Below are 15,714 nucleotides of genomic sequence, written 5' to 3'. Positions count from 1 at the left end.
ATCCTGCAGTGCCCACAAGGTCTCCCTGCTCAAGGCGGCACATGTGCAGGCCCATCTGAAGCCTGCCAATGAGCACCTGGATGATTCTGTGAGTGACTGGGAGTAGGTGCTGTGGTCAGATGAGAGAAAAATTGAGATCTTGGGCATTAACTCAACTCACCGTGTTTGGAGGAAGAGAAATACTGCCTATGACCCAAACTTATGGAGGTAGTTGAAGCTCCAAGTTGCCAAGCAATAGCCTCAAAATCTTAATGATTTAGAGATGATCTGCAAAGAGGAGTGGGTCAAAATTCCTCCTGACATGTGCGCAAATCTCGTCAGTGCAAAGTGTGAGATCCGCAAGGAGAAAAGATACTTCTTGGATATCGGTCAGACGCCTCTCACACAGCCAAACCAGAGCTCACACTTTGCACTGACGAGGGGTAGTATCCTGAAACACTGTCTTCAAACTGAGTTTCTAGTTTGGCTAAGTCATGTGACAAGGCTCGATAAAAGGTCGACATTGACTTTTAGGATTGCTACCTCCAATAGGTGGCAATAGTTCTAGTCCTTGTCCTCTTTGATGAGACTATTTGCACATCACTGCAAAATGCAAATAAATATATATAATTTATACAATGTGATTTTCTGGATTTTATTTTTGATATTCTAGCTCTCAATGTTAAAATTAACCTACCCTTAAAATTTTTGACTGTTCATGTCTTTGTCAGTGGGCAAACTTACAAAATCAGCAAGGGATCAAGTACTTATTTCCCCCACTGTACTATCATTAACAAATTTGTTACATTTCTGCACGAAATCAAACATGACAGAACAGAAAATGTAGAAAGGCAAAGCCCTGGTCACTTACATCAGCTTTAAGCAAAGGTTTGCATCAATTTATAAACTTAAATTTCCAATACACATTAGAATAACGTGGGCATAAGTCACCGATATGAATGGGTTCGGCCGGCGGTCTAACGTGTATGGGGGTGCCAGATGACTGATAGTCGAGAGAGTTGCTGATTGTGCATGTCCTATTTCAGATGGTCGATCGCTTTGTTAAGCTTGAGATAAGATGCTGGGGCTGACACGTCAGCTTGTGGCTCTCTCATAGAGAACACTGAAGAACTCGGCTGGACAAGCACTCCTATGTACGGGAGAGTTGGCCAGGTTGGCTGTCGACCAAACGATGGGCCAACGTATTGTTTGCTGACAGCCATCTAATGTGTATGGCCGGCTTTAGAGATCTGCTCTATATAAGCGGAGTCATTCCTGGATTGCACTGAGTACCATTCACATGATTGGCTTCCATGTAATACTGCTTTTTCCTGCTGAGGCACTATGGAAAGGGCTAAATTAGGATTCTCCTGGCCAGGGGTGTGGAAAGGGGTATGACTGGATTTTAATAGGGCTTTTCACTAATGAGATAACAGCTTCAAGGTGAACAGTGATAACAGTGATATGTGTGCATTAGGAAGCTGAAATGTTTAGACAGTTATGGTAATATCAGCACATACCGGTCATTCGTTTGGCTTGCTCCTGAATTACGAGATTCAGCTCTTCCTTTTCTGCTTTCAACAATGCGTTCTGTTCTTTGAGTTCTGACAAGAGCTGCAAAATAAAGCAAGAAAAGCAAAATTGTTATCTCTGTCTTCAGAAGACTATGGTAGGAAAGCTACAAACTAAGGTAAGATCCATCCAATGTAGGTGAAATAACAGCAGAGCATGAACTGTTGGACTGTGGGATCAAGAAGTGATACTCCTATGGGTAAAAATGACTAAATGCGGCAAGACATTGACTCTGCTTTTCATCCATGAAATTATTGTATGCACATCAAAAGAGTGGAAGATCGTTACAGACTGCAAATGAGCTATACTCTGTACATAAACCACTAAGATTGCTCTGTCTTGGTCTAATCATCCTCCATTTTCACAAAAAAAGCAACATATAAGCAAGTTGCTTGCTTAAGGCTGTGTGCCCACGGTGCGTTTCTTAAGTGTTTCCGCAGCGCTTTTAGACAAGCGTTTCTGCTACGGAAACGCTTAAGAAAAGCATCTAATGTAATATAGAATGGAAAATGCACATGTTGTGCTAATGGTGCGTTTTTTTCCGCTGCGGAAACGCTTAGCAGAAAAAATTGCAGCATGTTCACTAATTGTGCGGAATTGCATGCGATTCCGCATACATACACTGTAATTGCAAAAACGCATAGGAAAACGCATGTCAAAACGCTTGAAAATCGCGTCAAAAACGCGTGTTAAAAACCGCATGCGTTTCTGGTCAGGAAAAAAACGCTTGAAAAATGCTACGTGGGCACATAGCCTTACAGTGCAACATCATGATGTCAAGCATTTATTTTTTGGGACAAAAAGCAGTCTTCTTCCCGACGCCGTTTTAGGCATTTCCCACTCTCCTCCTTAAAGTCAGCACTATACAGCATTACATAAAGGTGTTTATCCTCAGGATAAATAATAAGCACCCTGGGTTTGGCTGCTGAGACACCACCGAGTCCCAGTTCATCTGAAGAACAGGGGACTTTAAAGAATCAATCATATTATATAGCACTGTGCACTTACAATTGCTCATTTTCCCTTTCTACCCAGTTATTTCTTCTCTTCCATTAGGTCTATGACATCATGTGATTAAAAACTGACCAGCTGAATCTAAAGCTCTATGTAGAAACAGGAGGTCATTTTTCCCTGCATGACTCATAAGTCACTGCAAAAGTCATTGGCAGGGGGAGGAGAGGAGAAGCAGGGTCAGGAGGTGAAGAGGGGAATATTTTATGTAGGGAAAAGACTTCATGTTTCTCCACATAGCAAAGAAAAGAGAAGAATTAGCTGGATAGGAAGGCAAAATGAGCAATTTCTAAGTACATAGTGCCATATAATACGATGACTGCAATATATTAAGAAGATAAAAAATTTGATGGGAGTGCTTCTTTAAGTGCCCTGTGAATGTCATGGTAGTAAGCACCACTCCACAGTTCTCGGGACCGATATGGGTTAGTAATTATGATAACATGTTGACAATGGATGTATATTGTTTAAGAGACAACCCATTTTCAATGTTCCAAAATATGCTTATAGAGCTGGATGGTATTATTTTTCCATCTTTTCAAAAAATAAAACACATAGGATATTATCTATTTTTCACAATTTCCAATGCTGATAATGCTTTATTTGGTGTCATTTTTTCTATAGTTTTTCCAGTACATACCTTCTCCGTTTCAGTCTTGTATTTGTCGGCGACCTCCTCGATCATCTTCTTATCATTCTGTGTTTGTTGAAGTTCTTTCCTAAGCCTGGCTAACTCGTCCTGCAGGCTAATCACTCGGTTTGTGGCATTTTTCGCCTCCTCTTCAAACTTTTTCAGGCGGTCGACATCACTTCGGAGCTTATCTTTCTCAGTACTGTAGGTCACCTCTAGGTGCGTCAGTCTCTCCAGCAAGGACTTGTTGTCTTTATGCTGAAAACACACGAGATAGAATGATCCTAGCAAATAGCAAGAGACAGACGGCCAGACAACAGAGAATGTAAGACGGCCATACACTGTAGTGTTACCTGTTCATCAATTCTACGCTGCAGCTGAATGATCTTATTTTCCATGCCAAAGTTGAGTTTCTTGTAATGTTCGACCGAGCGAGCTTCAATTTTCAATTTCTTCAGCTCCCTCTTGGCCATCATCCGGCGGTAGCAGGACTGCAGGTAGACAATGGCTGTCATGCTTCTCTTGTAAGCCTTACGAGCCAACCAGCCGCGGGCGTGCTTCTGAATGATGATGGCTTTGTGTATCCGCAGCATCTGGAGGTGGATGGAGACAGTCATTAGTAACTTTTCACATACCTCAATATTGACACCTTATAATTGTGGTGCTCATGTTGCGCTTTTGTTGCTACAATCTTGGTAAAAATGCACCCTTTTACAGAAATTTTCAATGAGAGCAGCAAAAATGTTGTAGTTTTACCATCAGCAAGTGAAAAACACATGTGAATGCAGCCTTAAAGAGGTATTCCAATCTTATAAAGAGAAGGCATAAAATAGTAAAATCAATCAACCAATCAAAATGACTGGTCTTACCTCTTGGGCCATTTTAGATCCTAAGAAAGAAGGAGCTATTGCATTACATTTCCTCCTAAGTTTCTTCTACATGGCAACACTTCCGGGCACCTGCCTGCTCAGAGAACTGCAGCCATCTCATTCACTTCAATGGGGGTGGCTGGGGCACATTGAAGGGGATAATACATTCCTACATCAGTGCTGCATCCCCTTCATGCTAAGGAACGGTGGGGATCCCAGAGGTTAAACCCCTCTGGATCACAAGATGATAGCATATAATTGGGAATACGTCTTTGGGCACTGAACAGTAAATGCCTGTTTGCACGGTCACTATTGGCTGCCCGTACCTGCTGGTACCTCTTTCTGGCTGCATAACCCCGAAGATATGTCTGGAGTGAGAGTGTGACAGACTGTATATGCCGATACTTCTGGCGAATGACATACATTCTCTGGTACTTCTGGATAAGAATTGCTGCTCTGGTCCTGCGCAGGAACTGGGCATAGCTGTATGGACAATTCAGATGGTTAGAGCATCCTCATAATTCATATAACACAATGGACAGCTCTTAGTAAGGGAAAAAAACTAAATATGGAGACTCCGTATACACGTACCATCTTGCCTGGTACCCTCTAACATATCTTTGAATGCAGATAGCTGCCTTCTTCATACGCAAGTATTTCTTCCTTAAAAGCCAACCACGTATTGTCTTCTGGATTCGGATGCAGGCCATTCTCAACTTGTCAGCTCTTATTTTCTCCAGATAAGCCACTTGCCCAGCACGAAAGAAGATTTTTGTTTTCCCAAATTGATATTTATCTTGGTCCTGTTTTCATTGAAAAAAAAAAAACAACTATATTATATTATATATATCTATACAATAGGGAGTCCCATTCAGACGTCCAGTCCATGCTGCACGTACGCGTTATATCGGGGTTTTTTCAATGCTGGAACGCATACCAATAAGCTGGGCATGTCCATGCAAAACTCAGACATGTCCGTTTTTTTCCCAGTATCATGGATGAATAATGCCAATACAATTCTATAAGTCTGTGAAAAACACGCACAGTACTGTGCTCTGTGCGGGTGCTCAGAGAGGTAAGTCAGTGCTTCTGCCCGATGAGTTCTGATGGCCTGCGAGTTTCAGAGTGGCTTTTTGTGCGATCAGGAGGAATCTCAGGAAGCGAACCCCCATTGTCCTGTAGGACATCTTAGGTAGTACTTATTTTTTTAAAAAAATGTCTAAATGACAGGTAAGAGAAGGTCAATTTAACCAAGGATCCATTCTACCCAGTGGAAAATTTATTTACAAGTCTCTATTATTACAATAAAATGGGCACAAATGTTTTAGTATTTGGTTTCTATAAACAGAGTGTATTTCAGCTATCCTACTACTGTACTATTAGGCTCTGCTCAGAACTAGTTTATCCTTCACATTCTCCATATATGACAGGAGCTTACTGTATCCATCAGCCTCCATGTACCCAACACATGCCAAAAGCCCAAAACCACATCCTTTGACATAGGACAGCCTTCTTGATAATCATTTTCTTTATATAGTGTCATCATACTCCGCAGAACTTCACTGCCTTCAATGTAACATACCAGAATGAGTTTCTCCAAAACATTCTTGCAGGTTTGTCTACGGTCACTAAGGACATCTTTTTGCTTCATTAGAACCCGGTATCGACTGAAGAACTCTTGGTAGGTCCACCTAACACAAAGCAGCAGAACACGTGTAAATTCATGTAAACCAGTGGTATTAATGTCTAATAACCAACACTTGTACATCAGACGGCAGTATATCAGCCTCTGGGAGCATGAGTTAATGCATGATTTCCAAAGAAAAATACAGTATATTTTTTAACACGTATAGTATTGTTTTATGGCAGTCTTAAGTACAGTTTCAAAAAGAGGCTGTGTCAGATTTCACAAAATGGCATACATTATTGGAAACATCATTTAGACCCAGTGAAGCCGGTGTACATACGTTAAAAAAAAATCAATGTCCACTAAACAGACAACCCTTCCTCAATCACTATGTTCTCCAAAATAAAAAAAAAATAAAAAAAGCTATGCTCACCAATGGTGCCATTGCAGAAGTGTTGGCACTGGCTCTACGAGAGCTCGCATGACATAATGTCACACAATCCCTATGGCCAATCAGGGTCTGCTTCACTGTCCCTCTCCTGCAGACAAATCAGACATTTGGAGGAAATGAAAGAGCAGCCGCAGATCTGACTTCCTCTGTGAGTTACGGTCAAAGGGGATAAGAATGAAGCGGCTGCTGGTTGGTCACATGGATTGCGTGACAATGTCATGAGAGCCCTGGGAGAGCCAGTGGTGACCCTGCTATAACAGCGCTTTTGCATCAAAGGAGCGTTTAGGCTGCTATTTTACTTGGGGGAAACATCAGGATTGAGAAGGCGTTGTCCGAGTAATTAACAACCCTTTTTAAATAAAAGTATTACATTTTAAATATGAAAATAAAGCACAATTCTCCCATTGCTTTTTCAGTTTGTTTTTTTTCAGCCTTAATTTCATGTTATTACAATTCTTCAAATAAGTATGATTACCTAAATTAAAAAAAAAATATTCTACTGATTTCTATCTTTTTTCTGGGGAACACATGCAACCGCTTACCTAGATGGGAATCCTGCAGCGCTGATCCTTATAGTTTCTAACACACCACAAGCTCTGAGCTGCTGCACGGCGCGTTTTGAGTCAAACCTTATAAAGAAAAAAAAAAACGAAATCAGAACACAAAGCAAAGATCTTGAGGAACCCCTTAATTTCTATCGAAATACATGCTTTTTCTGATCTGCCTTGCATCTAGGGTTGTCTACATTTTCAATTCAGTTTCATTAAAAATATTGCCCTGTTTGGCTTTTACAGACTGATTTGTTACACAATCAACATTGCTGTGGCCAGAAATCATCTGAGAGGAGCTGAGAAAAAAACAGATTGAGTTCAAAACTCCCCATCACACCATCATGGGGCGCTTAATAACGGATTCTCAGTTAACTCTTCCTGCAGTCAGAAATAGACAATGCAACACAGAGACCTTCCTTACTTTAATGTGTGTAATTGGAGCTAAAAATCATTTTTACAATTTGCTTTTAATAAAAATGTTGCCCTATATTGCTGACTGCAGAATGTTAACTGAGAATCCGACAGTCAGCCCTCTATAATAGTACGAAAGAAAACAGCGGCATTTAAATGGTGCTTCTGGCAACCGCGCCGGAAAAACGCACATCGGTGACCCGTATCACGTGATCGTAGGTCACCAGTGTGATGGCATGACAACCCGAGGTCTTCTAGAGACCTCCATGGTTGTCCGTGTCGGATTGCTGTGAGCGCCACCCAGTGGTCGGCGCTCATAGCAATTCAGCAATTCTACCACATAGAGGCGATCTGACCATTGCCTCTATGTAGCAGAGCTGATCGGGTTGTGGCAGCTTCTAGTCACCTATGAAGACTATTGAAGCATTCCAAAAGTTAAAAAAAAAAAAAAAAAAAGTGCTTAAAAATATATATATATATATGAAAAAAAAAAAAAAAAAATTATAAAGGTTCAAATCACCCCCTTTCGCCCCATTCAAAATAAAATCAAACATACACATATTTGGTATCAGCGCGTTCAGAATCACCCGGTCTATCAATAAAAAAAAAAAACGGATTAATCTGATCGCTGAACAACATAGCGAGTAAAAAAAAAAAGGAGATTTTTGTGTACTCACCGTAAAATCTCTTTCTCTTAGCCTTTAATTGGGGGACACAGAACCTTGGGTGTTATGCTGCTGTCCACTAGGAGGCGACACTATGCATAATCTGAAAAAGATTAACTTTGGCTCCTCCTCTGCAGTATACACCCCTGGACGGCGTCAGCCTTCTCCAGTTTTGTGCCAAAGCATAAGGAGGAACGTAACCAAATAACATAACCATGCCTGTAAGAAGGCTACTATGTACGAGCTCAAAGAACAATATGAGAACTCAACAGGAAACAATGGCCCGTAAGGGCAACAGGGTGGGAGCTGTGTCCCCCAATTAAAGGCTAAGAGAAAGAGATTTTACAGTGAGTACACAAAAATCTCCTTTACTCTGTCGCCTAATTGGGGGACACAGAACCTTGGGACGTCCCAAAGCAGTCCCTGGGTGGGAAGCAGTGGACGAATATTGTGCTGACAGTCCCCTAGACTTGGGGTACTGCCGCCTGCAGAACCAGTCTACCCAGGCTCACATCCGCTGAGGACTGGGTATGAACACTGTAGTGTTTCGTAAACGTGTGTAGGCTAGTCCAAGTGGCCGCCTTGCACACTTGTTGTGCCGAAGGCTGATGCCGAATGGCCCAGGAGGCCCCTACTGCCCGTGTAGAGTGTGCCGTGATACCGGCCGGAAGAGGGGAACTGTTAAGTCGGTAGGCCTCATGTATGGTGGACCTGATCCACCTGGCAAGGGTAGCCTTGGAAGCCGGCAACCCCTTGCGACTACCTTCCGGAAGAATGAAGAGGGAATCAGATTTCCGGAAAGGTGCAGTCCTGGACACGTAAATTCGCAATGCTCTGACGAGGTCAAGCGTATGCAGAGCCTTCTCCACTCTATGAACCGGAACCAGGCAAAGGGAAGGCAGTGAAATCTCTTCATTAAGGTGAAAGTTGGACACAACCATCGGAAGGAAGGATGGTACCGTGCGGAGAACCACCTTGTCCTGGTGAAAGGCTAGGAAAGGCCGTCTGCAGGAAAGTGCTGACAATTCCGACACTCTGCATAACGAGGTGATCGCCACTAGAAAAACCACTTTCTGAGACAGAATGGAGAGTGGAACTCCTCTAAGAGGTTCGAAGGGTGGAGCTTGCAATGCTGTCAGGACCAGATTGAGGTCCCACGTATCCAGCGGACGTTTGTAGGGAGGAACCAATCGGGAAACTCCCTGGATGAAAGTCCTGACTTGCGGTTTAATAGCAATGCGCTTTTGAAAAAGGACTGAAAGCGCCGACACCTGACTCTTAAGCGAACTTAAGGATAGCTTGGCATCTAGGCCGATTGAAGAAAACCTAGTACCTTCGGGAGGGAATAAGGGAGTGGGACTTGTCCATGAGATTCGCACCAAGAAAAGAAAGCTCTCCAGGTACGATAATAGAGCTTGGCGGAGGCAGGCTTCCTTGCCCTGATCATAGTTGTAATGACTGCCGGTGAAAAACCTGCCTGGGTTAGAATCCAGGTTTCAAGGGCCATGCCGTCAAATTGAGAGCCCCTGAATTCTGGTGGAAGAACGGACCTTGAGACAGAAGGTCGTGACGGTCGGGTAGACGCCAGGGGGCGTCTGCCGTAAGTTGGACGATGTCGGCGTACCAAGTACGTCTGGGCCAGTCTGGCGCGATGAGGATGGTCGGAACTCCCTCTTGCTTGATCTTCCTCACGACCCTGGCGATTAGGGGGAGGGGTGGAAAAATGTACAGGAGTCGGAACTGGGACCAGTCCTGGACCAGGGCATCCGCTCCGAGCGACCGCGGGTCATGTGTCCTGGCCATGAAATTGGGAACCTTGGTATTGAGATGGGATGCCATTAGGTCCACATCCGGGGTTCCCCAGCGTTGACAGATCTGGTAAAAAATCTCGGGATGGAGAGACCACTCCCCCGAGTCCATTCCTTGCCTGCTGAGGAAGTCGGCTTCCCAGTTTTCTACACCCGGAATGTGTACCGCAGAAAGTACCTACCTTGTGTCTTCCGCCCACTTCTCTCTTCGCCTGGGCGCTGCGGGTCCCGCCTTGGTGGTTCACGTATGCCACAGCCGTGGCATTGTCCGACTGTATCCGTATGTGCGAGGCTGCAAGCAAGTGATGAAAGGCTCTCAGTGCCAAGAGAATGGCCCTGATTTCCAGAACATTGATGGGCAATGTCACTTCCCTCGGTGACCACTTGCCCTGTGCCCTGTGATGTAGGTGCACCGCCCCCCAGCCTGTCAGGCTTGCATCGGTAGTCAGGATCTTCCATTGTCCTGAGAGGAATGGCTTCCCTCGTGTAAGCGAGGTTGGTTTGAGCCACCAATGCAGGGACCTCCTGGTTGATGACGTCAACCTGAACTCCCTGTCGAGGGAGAAGGGGTTCCTGTCCCAAGATCTGAGCATGGCTAGTTGAAGGACCCTGAGGTGAAACTGGGCAAATGGCATTGCCTCTATTGCTGCTGCCATCCGGCCGAGGACTCTCATGGCAAACCGGAGAGATCGAGGAGGACTGCGAAGGAGTGTGCGAACTCCCAGACGGATGGCCAGTGTCTTGTCCTTGGGAAGGAGCACCAGGCCCCTGGCGGTGTCGAATACCATTCCCAGGAATGTTAGAGTCCGAGTTGGGATGGTCGACGATTTCTGTAGGTTGACTAGCCATCCCAGGCGACTCAGAGTGTCTAGAGTGATTGAGACACTGACCTCGCAGTCTTTGAAAGTGGAAGACTTGACGAGGTCGTCCAGGTACGGGACGACTAGGATGCCTCTTGAGTGCAGGACGTCCATGGTGGCCGCCATGACTTTGGTGAACGTTCTTGGAGCCGTGGCGAGTCCGAACGGAAGGGCGACAAACTGGTAGTGGTTTTGGTTGACCGCGAACCTGAGAAACCTTTGGTGGGCGGGAGCAATTGGTATGTGGAGATACGCATCCTGTATGTCTATGGAGTTGAGGTATTCTCCCTGCTCCATGGATGCAATGATGGACCGGAGGGACTCCATGCGGAAATGACGGACCCGTACGTAATTGTTGAGCTGTTTTAGGTCCAGTATGGGTCGGACGCCGCCTCCTTTCTTGGGGACTACGAACAAATTTGAGTAGAATCCTCGGAATCTCTCGTTCGCGGGAACCGGCACCACAACTCCTGATTGAAGGAGAGAGGAAACCGCTTGGTGGAAAACACGAGCCTTTTCTGGTGGTGTTGGAGGAACAGAAAGGAAGAACCGGTTCGGTGGAACGGAAGTGAACTCTATCTTGTATTCGGAAGACACTATTTCCCTGACCCACCTGTCTTCTGTAATAGGCAGCCAGACTTGCTGAAAGAGTAAAAGTCGGCCGCCTACTGGTGGGGTGTCTTCCGGAGGTCTCGAGTCATGATGAAGTGAAGTTCTGAGGTTTTCCTCCCTTGGGTTTCGCTTGGCCTGCTTTCGACTGCCAAGCCCTGTCCGGTCGCTGCTGAGTCCGTGGGTTGTCTCTGCGTGGAGAACGGTTGCGGTTTTGCACTGGGCGCGAAACGGACCAGCCTGAGGAATTCCGAAAGGATCGGAATCACGTCTGGTTTCTTCGTTTAAACGTGCGTTTCGGTTTTAGTTGAGGGAGAGAGGTACTCTTACCCCCAGTGGCATTGGCTATCATGGTGTCCAACTTTTCGCCGAAAAGTCTTCCAGTAAAATACGGAAGTCGCGTGAGGGACTTCTTTGAGGCCGCATCCGCTTTCCATTCTCGCAGCCAGAGGATGCGTCGGATCGTGATGGCGTTTGATGCTATTCCCGCTACACCTCTGGCAGAATCCAGGGCTGCATGAATCATGTAGTCTGCTACCACTGCCATCTGGACCACTTGGTCCGAGAGTTCAGGATTTGAAGCCTGAAGACCCTCCTGTAGTTTTTTGGCCCAAGCCAGGATGGCCTTGGATGCCCAAACTGAAGCAAATGCAGGGCCCAGAGAGGCGCCTGCCGCTTCGAAAATAGAACGAGCCATGCGTTCTACTTGCCGGTCTGCTGCGTCCCTGAGGGTTGAGCTATCCGGCAGAGAGAGTAAAGTCTGCGCTGCTAGCCTAGAAACCGGAGGGTCCACTTCAGGTGGATCTGTCCATTGTTTGGTGTCTTTCTGTGGGAAGGGGTACTTCGCTTCCAAATATTTGCGATTAGCGAATTTTTTGTCAGGCTGCGCAAACTGTTTGGTAAGTATTTTCTCAAACTCATCGTGATTAGGGAAGACCTTAGGTGGTTTTTGAACACTTTCGAAGCAAATCCTATGTTCTGGGACTTCCGGGGGCGACTCTGGAATTTTTAGCACCCGATGAATGGCAGAAATTATGTCCTTGACTAGCGCTGTATTGCTAGGGGGAGAAGGTACCACGGACCTGACCGTTTCATTATCTGAGTCGGAGTCACAGATGCCCTCCGAATCCTGTGCCTCGCTAAGGTGATCCCTGGAGGGCGACCTGGGGAGGGGGTCTTCTGTGATGGGGGATCCCTGTGGTAAATTGCACTGTCTGTCTGTGGCAGGGGACTGCCCAGGAGACCTGGAATTACGCTGTCTCTCCCTAGAGGGGGACGACCTTGTGCTATAGTGCGACTTAGGTGATCGAGACCTGTGGGTCCGCTTACGTCTGTGAGAGTCAGAAGCAGCATGTTCCTGAGACAAGCTGTCCGCTTGCTGTGTACCGTCCATAGCCGGGGCCCGACTCTGCAGAGCTTGCAGTAATGTAGCAGTTAGGTTGTCTATGGACTGTGACATAGACTGAGACATCTGAGTTGCCCATTCCGGCGTGGCCTGTGACACTGAAGCGTCAGTAGGGACTCCCTGGGGTTCTGACCCAGAGTTCTGGATGCAGTCCCGGCAGTGCGGATACGTGCTGCCACTAGGGAGCGTGGCTTTGCAGGCTGTGCAGAATGCATAGAAACATTCCTGCCTGGTTCTCTTCCTTGAGCCCGGCATAGTGCACAGAGGCTGGCTATAAGGGATCGTACAGGGGTGGCTATGCAGAGGAAACCCACAGAAAGCCTTATAGGAAGTATAGATTCACAGCTGAGTAATGAGAACCCAGCTGTGAGCTTACCCCACCGGTGTGCCCCTAGGTCCAGCGCCGACAGATCCAAGTTCTGTGCCCCCCCGGAGACCGCTGTGATGCTCCTCTCCTGGATCTCATCCAGAAAAAATGGCCACCGGGGCTCTGAGGAGAGGGAGGAGGGGGCGGAGAGCTGAAAAGGGCGTGCTGGGCTGTGTAAAAACGCGCCCTTTCTGCCTCAATCCGCCCCTTCTATGACACTCCAGCGTGTCATTTTGGTCATCCGGGGGGCGGGGAAAAGGCGGCGGCTTCAGCTAGGCCGAAGCCGCGGCCTAAATTAGAAGCCTGATGCCCAGGAGGGCTCCAGAGCGGCGCGGTAGTCCGGGGGGGGGGGGGGGGGCGAATTTGTACCAGACCCCCCCAGAATGGTCGACTGGATAGCGGTGGGGGTAGCAGGGGTAGCGGTTTTTGTATGGGGTGCCCCTGAAGCGCTATGGAGCCGCTGCTGTTGCAGAGACAGGGACGCAGAAAAACCCTGTCTCTGCTGTGCCATCCAGTCCGCACCCTCCCCCGGCCCCAACAGGATCCCTCAGCCTGCCTGGGGTCCCTGGAAGCTGCGAAATGCCGCCTGATCTCCGACCCTACCTGAGGCGTCTCAACCTAATACCCCCTGCGGGGGATTAGGGAGGGTGCGTCTGTCACCATCAGGGGGTCTTCATCCTCGCCTCAACCTCAACCCAGACCCCTTAAAGGGGTTGGGGAAGGAGGGGGGTCTCGACCTCGAACCAGGACCCGAGGGACTGGGGAGGGAGCGTCATGGGGAAAAAACCACCTCGACCTCAACCGGGTACCCCTAATAGGGGACCGAGGAGGGAGCCATGCCGGGAGTCTCGCTGGAGACCCACTTTTCTTCATCTGTATTTCCGTGAAAAAAAGGAAAAAAACGGAAGAAAAAAGGTGTGCCTCCTTGCGACACTAAGCAAAAACTGGAGAAGGCTGACGCCGTCCAGGGGTGTATACTGCAGAGGAGGAGCCAAAGTTAATCTTTTTCAGATTATGCATAGTGTCGCCTCCTAGTGGACAGCAGCATAACACCCAAGGTTCTGTGTCCCCCAATTAGGCGACAGAGTAAGTCAAAACGCCAGAATTATGTTGCCGTGACATTGCATTAACCCACTAGTGACAGTCAAATTTTAAAAATCTGACCAGTGTCACTTTATGTGGTAATAACTCTGGAACGCTTCGACAAATTCCAGTGGTTGTGGGTCTGTTTTCTTGTGACACATTATACTTTATGATAATGGTAAATTTAGGTCGATATGTTTTGCGTTTATTAAAAATATCAGAAATTTGACAGAAATGTTAAAAAAATTAGCAATTTTCAAACTTTGAATGATTATCCCTTTAATTCAGATAGTCATACCAGAGCAAACCATTAATAAATAATATTTCCCACGTCTGCCTTACACCAGCACCATTTGTAAAATGTTATTTTACTTTGTTAGCATTTTAGGAGGCTTAAAAATGTAGGAGCAATTTCTCGCTTTTCTCAGAAATTTACTAAATTATTTTTTTAAGGACTTATCTAGGTTTGAACTTTAGGGGTCCTATATATTGGAAAACCCCAAATGTGATGCCCTTTTAAAAACAGTGCCCCCTGACATACTGAAAACTGCTGTCAGGTAGTTTATTAACCCTTCAGGTGATTTTCAGGAATTTATACAAAGTGGCATAGCAGGAATGAAAAAGATGATTTTTACTACCTAAATGTCGCTGACTTTTGAACAGGCCACTGTAGTAGGGAAACTCTAAGGCCACTATATTTGCTCATGAATTGCCATGGCAAACATCCCACCACACAATCATGATCTCTGGGTGCCGATGGGGATAACGAGGAAGAAGCCATACTCTTTTAAACATCTATTTCATGTAGTCACTATTGACAGCAGCATCTAAGGGATTAAACAGATATGGACGGTGCTAACACCGATTGTGGCTGATACAGCAAGTTGTCAGCTATAGTTTACAGCCGACAGCAGCTGGATTGTTACCTGTATGAGGAGGCTATTCTCTTATATCTCAGGTCAGTAAAAAGACATATTGACGGTCATTAAGGGGTTAAAATGTAATAACGGGTGATCAAAAAATCGTATCTGCACCAAAATGGTATCAATAAAAATGTCAGCTCAGCGCGCAAAAAATAAGCCCTCACCCAACCAGAAATCACGAAAAATGGAGACTCTACAGGTAACGGAAGATTACACAATTTTTTTTTTTTTTAAGAAAAGTTTAGAAATTTCTGTCTCCACTTAGATAAAAAAGATCCTAGACATGTTTGGCGTCTATGAACTCGTAATGACCTGGAGAATCATAATGGCAGGTCAGTTTTACATTTAGTGAACCTAGCAAAAAAAAACAAACAAAAAACAAGTGTGGGAATGCACTTTTTTTTTGCAATTTCACCGCACTTGGAATTTTTTTTCCCGGTTTGTCGTACAAGACATGGTAAAACCAATGGTGTCGTTCAAAAGTACAACTTGTCCTGCAAAAAATAAGCCCTCACATGGCCATATTGACGGAAAAATAAAAAGGTTATGGATCTGGGAAGAAGGGGAGCAAAAAACAAAAACGCAAAACTGAAAAAAGCTCTGGGTGTCAAGGTGTTAATTAAACCAAATTGCAAAAAAAACAACAACTTTTTTTTTAGCCCTAAACACATGGATTTAAGTAACAAAAAAGGTCCTTAAAGGGTGGACCACCCCTGGGTCAGATCTACTAGATTTTATGTGTCTCCATCACTCAACATCATCTTTATGGTTAGATGTTGTGAGTGGTGACTGGCTTTTATGTGAACCCTTGCACCTAATCACTGTACTGTACGAGCTGTGTGTTTACAGCAAGATTTCATCTTATTATATTAAGCTTTAGTTACTTACCTGA

General features: G+C 45.7%; 1 protein-coding gene across 5 annotated transcripts in view; it reads right to left on the bottom strand.

Annotated features, from left to right (window-relative positions):
- MYO5A (myosin VA) overlaps positions 1–15,714 on the bottom strand; it is a 231,956-nt gene that overhangs the window by 45,391 nt on the left and 170,851 nt on the right. For all 5 annotated transcript variants that reach the window (XM_073568412.1, XM_073568411.1, XM_073568413.1 and 2 more), the window contains exons 17-23: positions 6,683–6,769; positions 5,645–5,753; positions 4,654–4,865; positions 4,389–4,545; positions 3,547–3,786; positions 3,203–3,451; positions 1,500–1,593 (exon numbers count right to left, since the gene is read on the bottom strand). In XM_073568412.1, coding sequence (XP_073424513.1) covers positions 1,500–1,593; positions 3,203–3,451; positions 3,547–3,786; positions 4,389–4,545; positions 4,654–4,865; positions 5,645–5,753; positions 6,683–6,769 — 1,148 coding nt within the window. The remainder of the gene's footprint in view (positions 1–1,499; positions 1,594–3,202; positions 3,452–3,546; positions 3,787–4,388; positions 4,546–4,653; positions 4,866–5,644; positions 5,754–6,682; positions 6,770–15,714) is intronic.

The sequence above is a fragment of the Dendrobates tinctorius genome, unplaced genomic scaffold (genome assembly GCF_039654945.1).
Source record: "Dendrobates tinctorius isolate UK_male_01 unplaced genomic scaffold, ASM3965494v1 ptg000022l, whole genome shotgun sequence".
In the NCBI taxonomy this organism is placed as follows: domain Eukaryota; kingdom Metazoa; phylum Chordata; class Amphibia; order Anura; family Dendrobatidae; genus Dendrobates; species Dendrobates tinctorius.
Note: the sequence above shows the minus strand (reverse complement) of the source record. Positions and strands in the feature narration are given on the sequence as shown.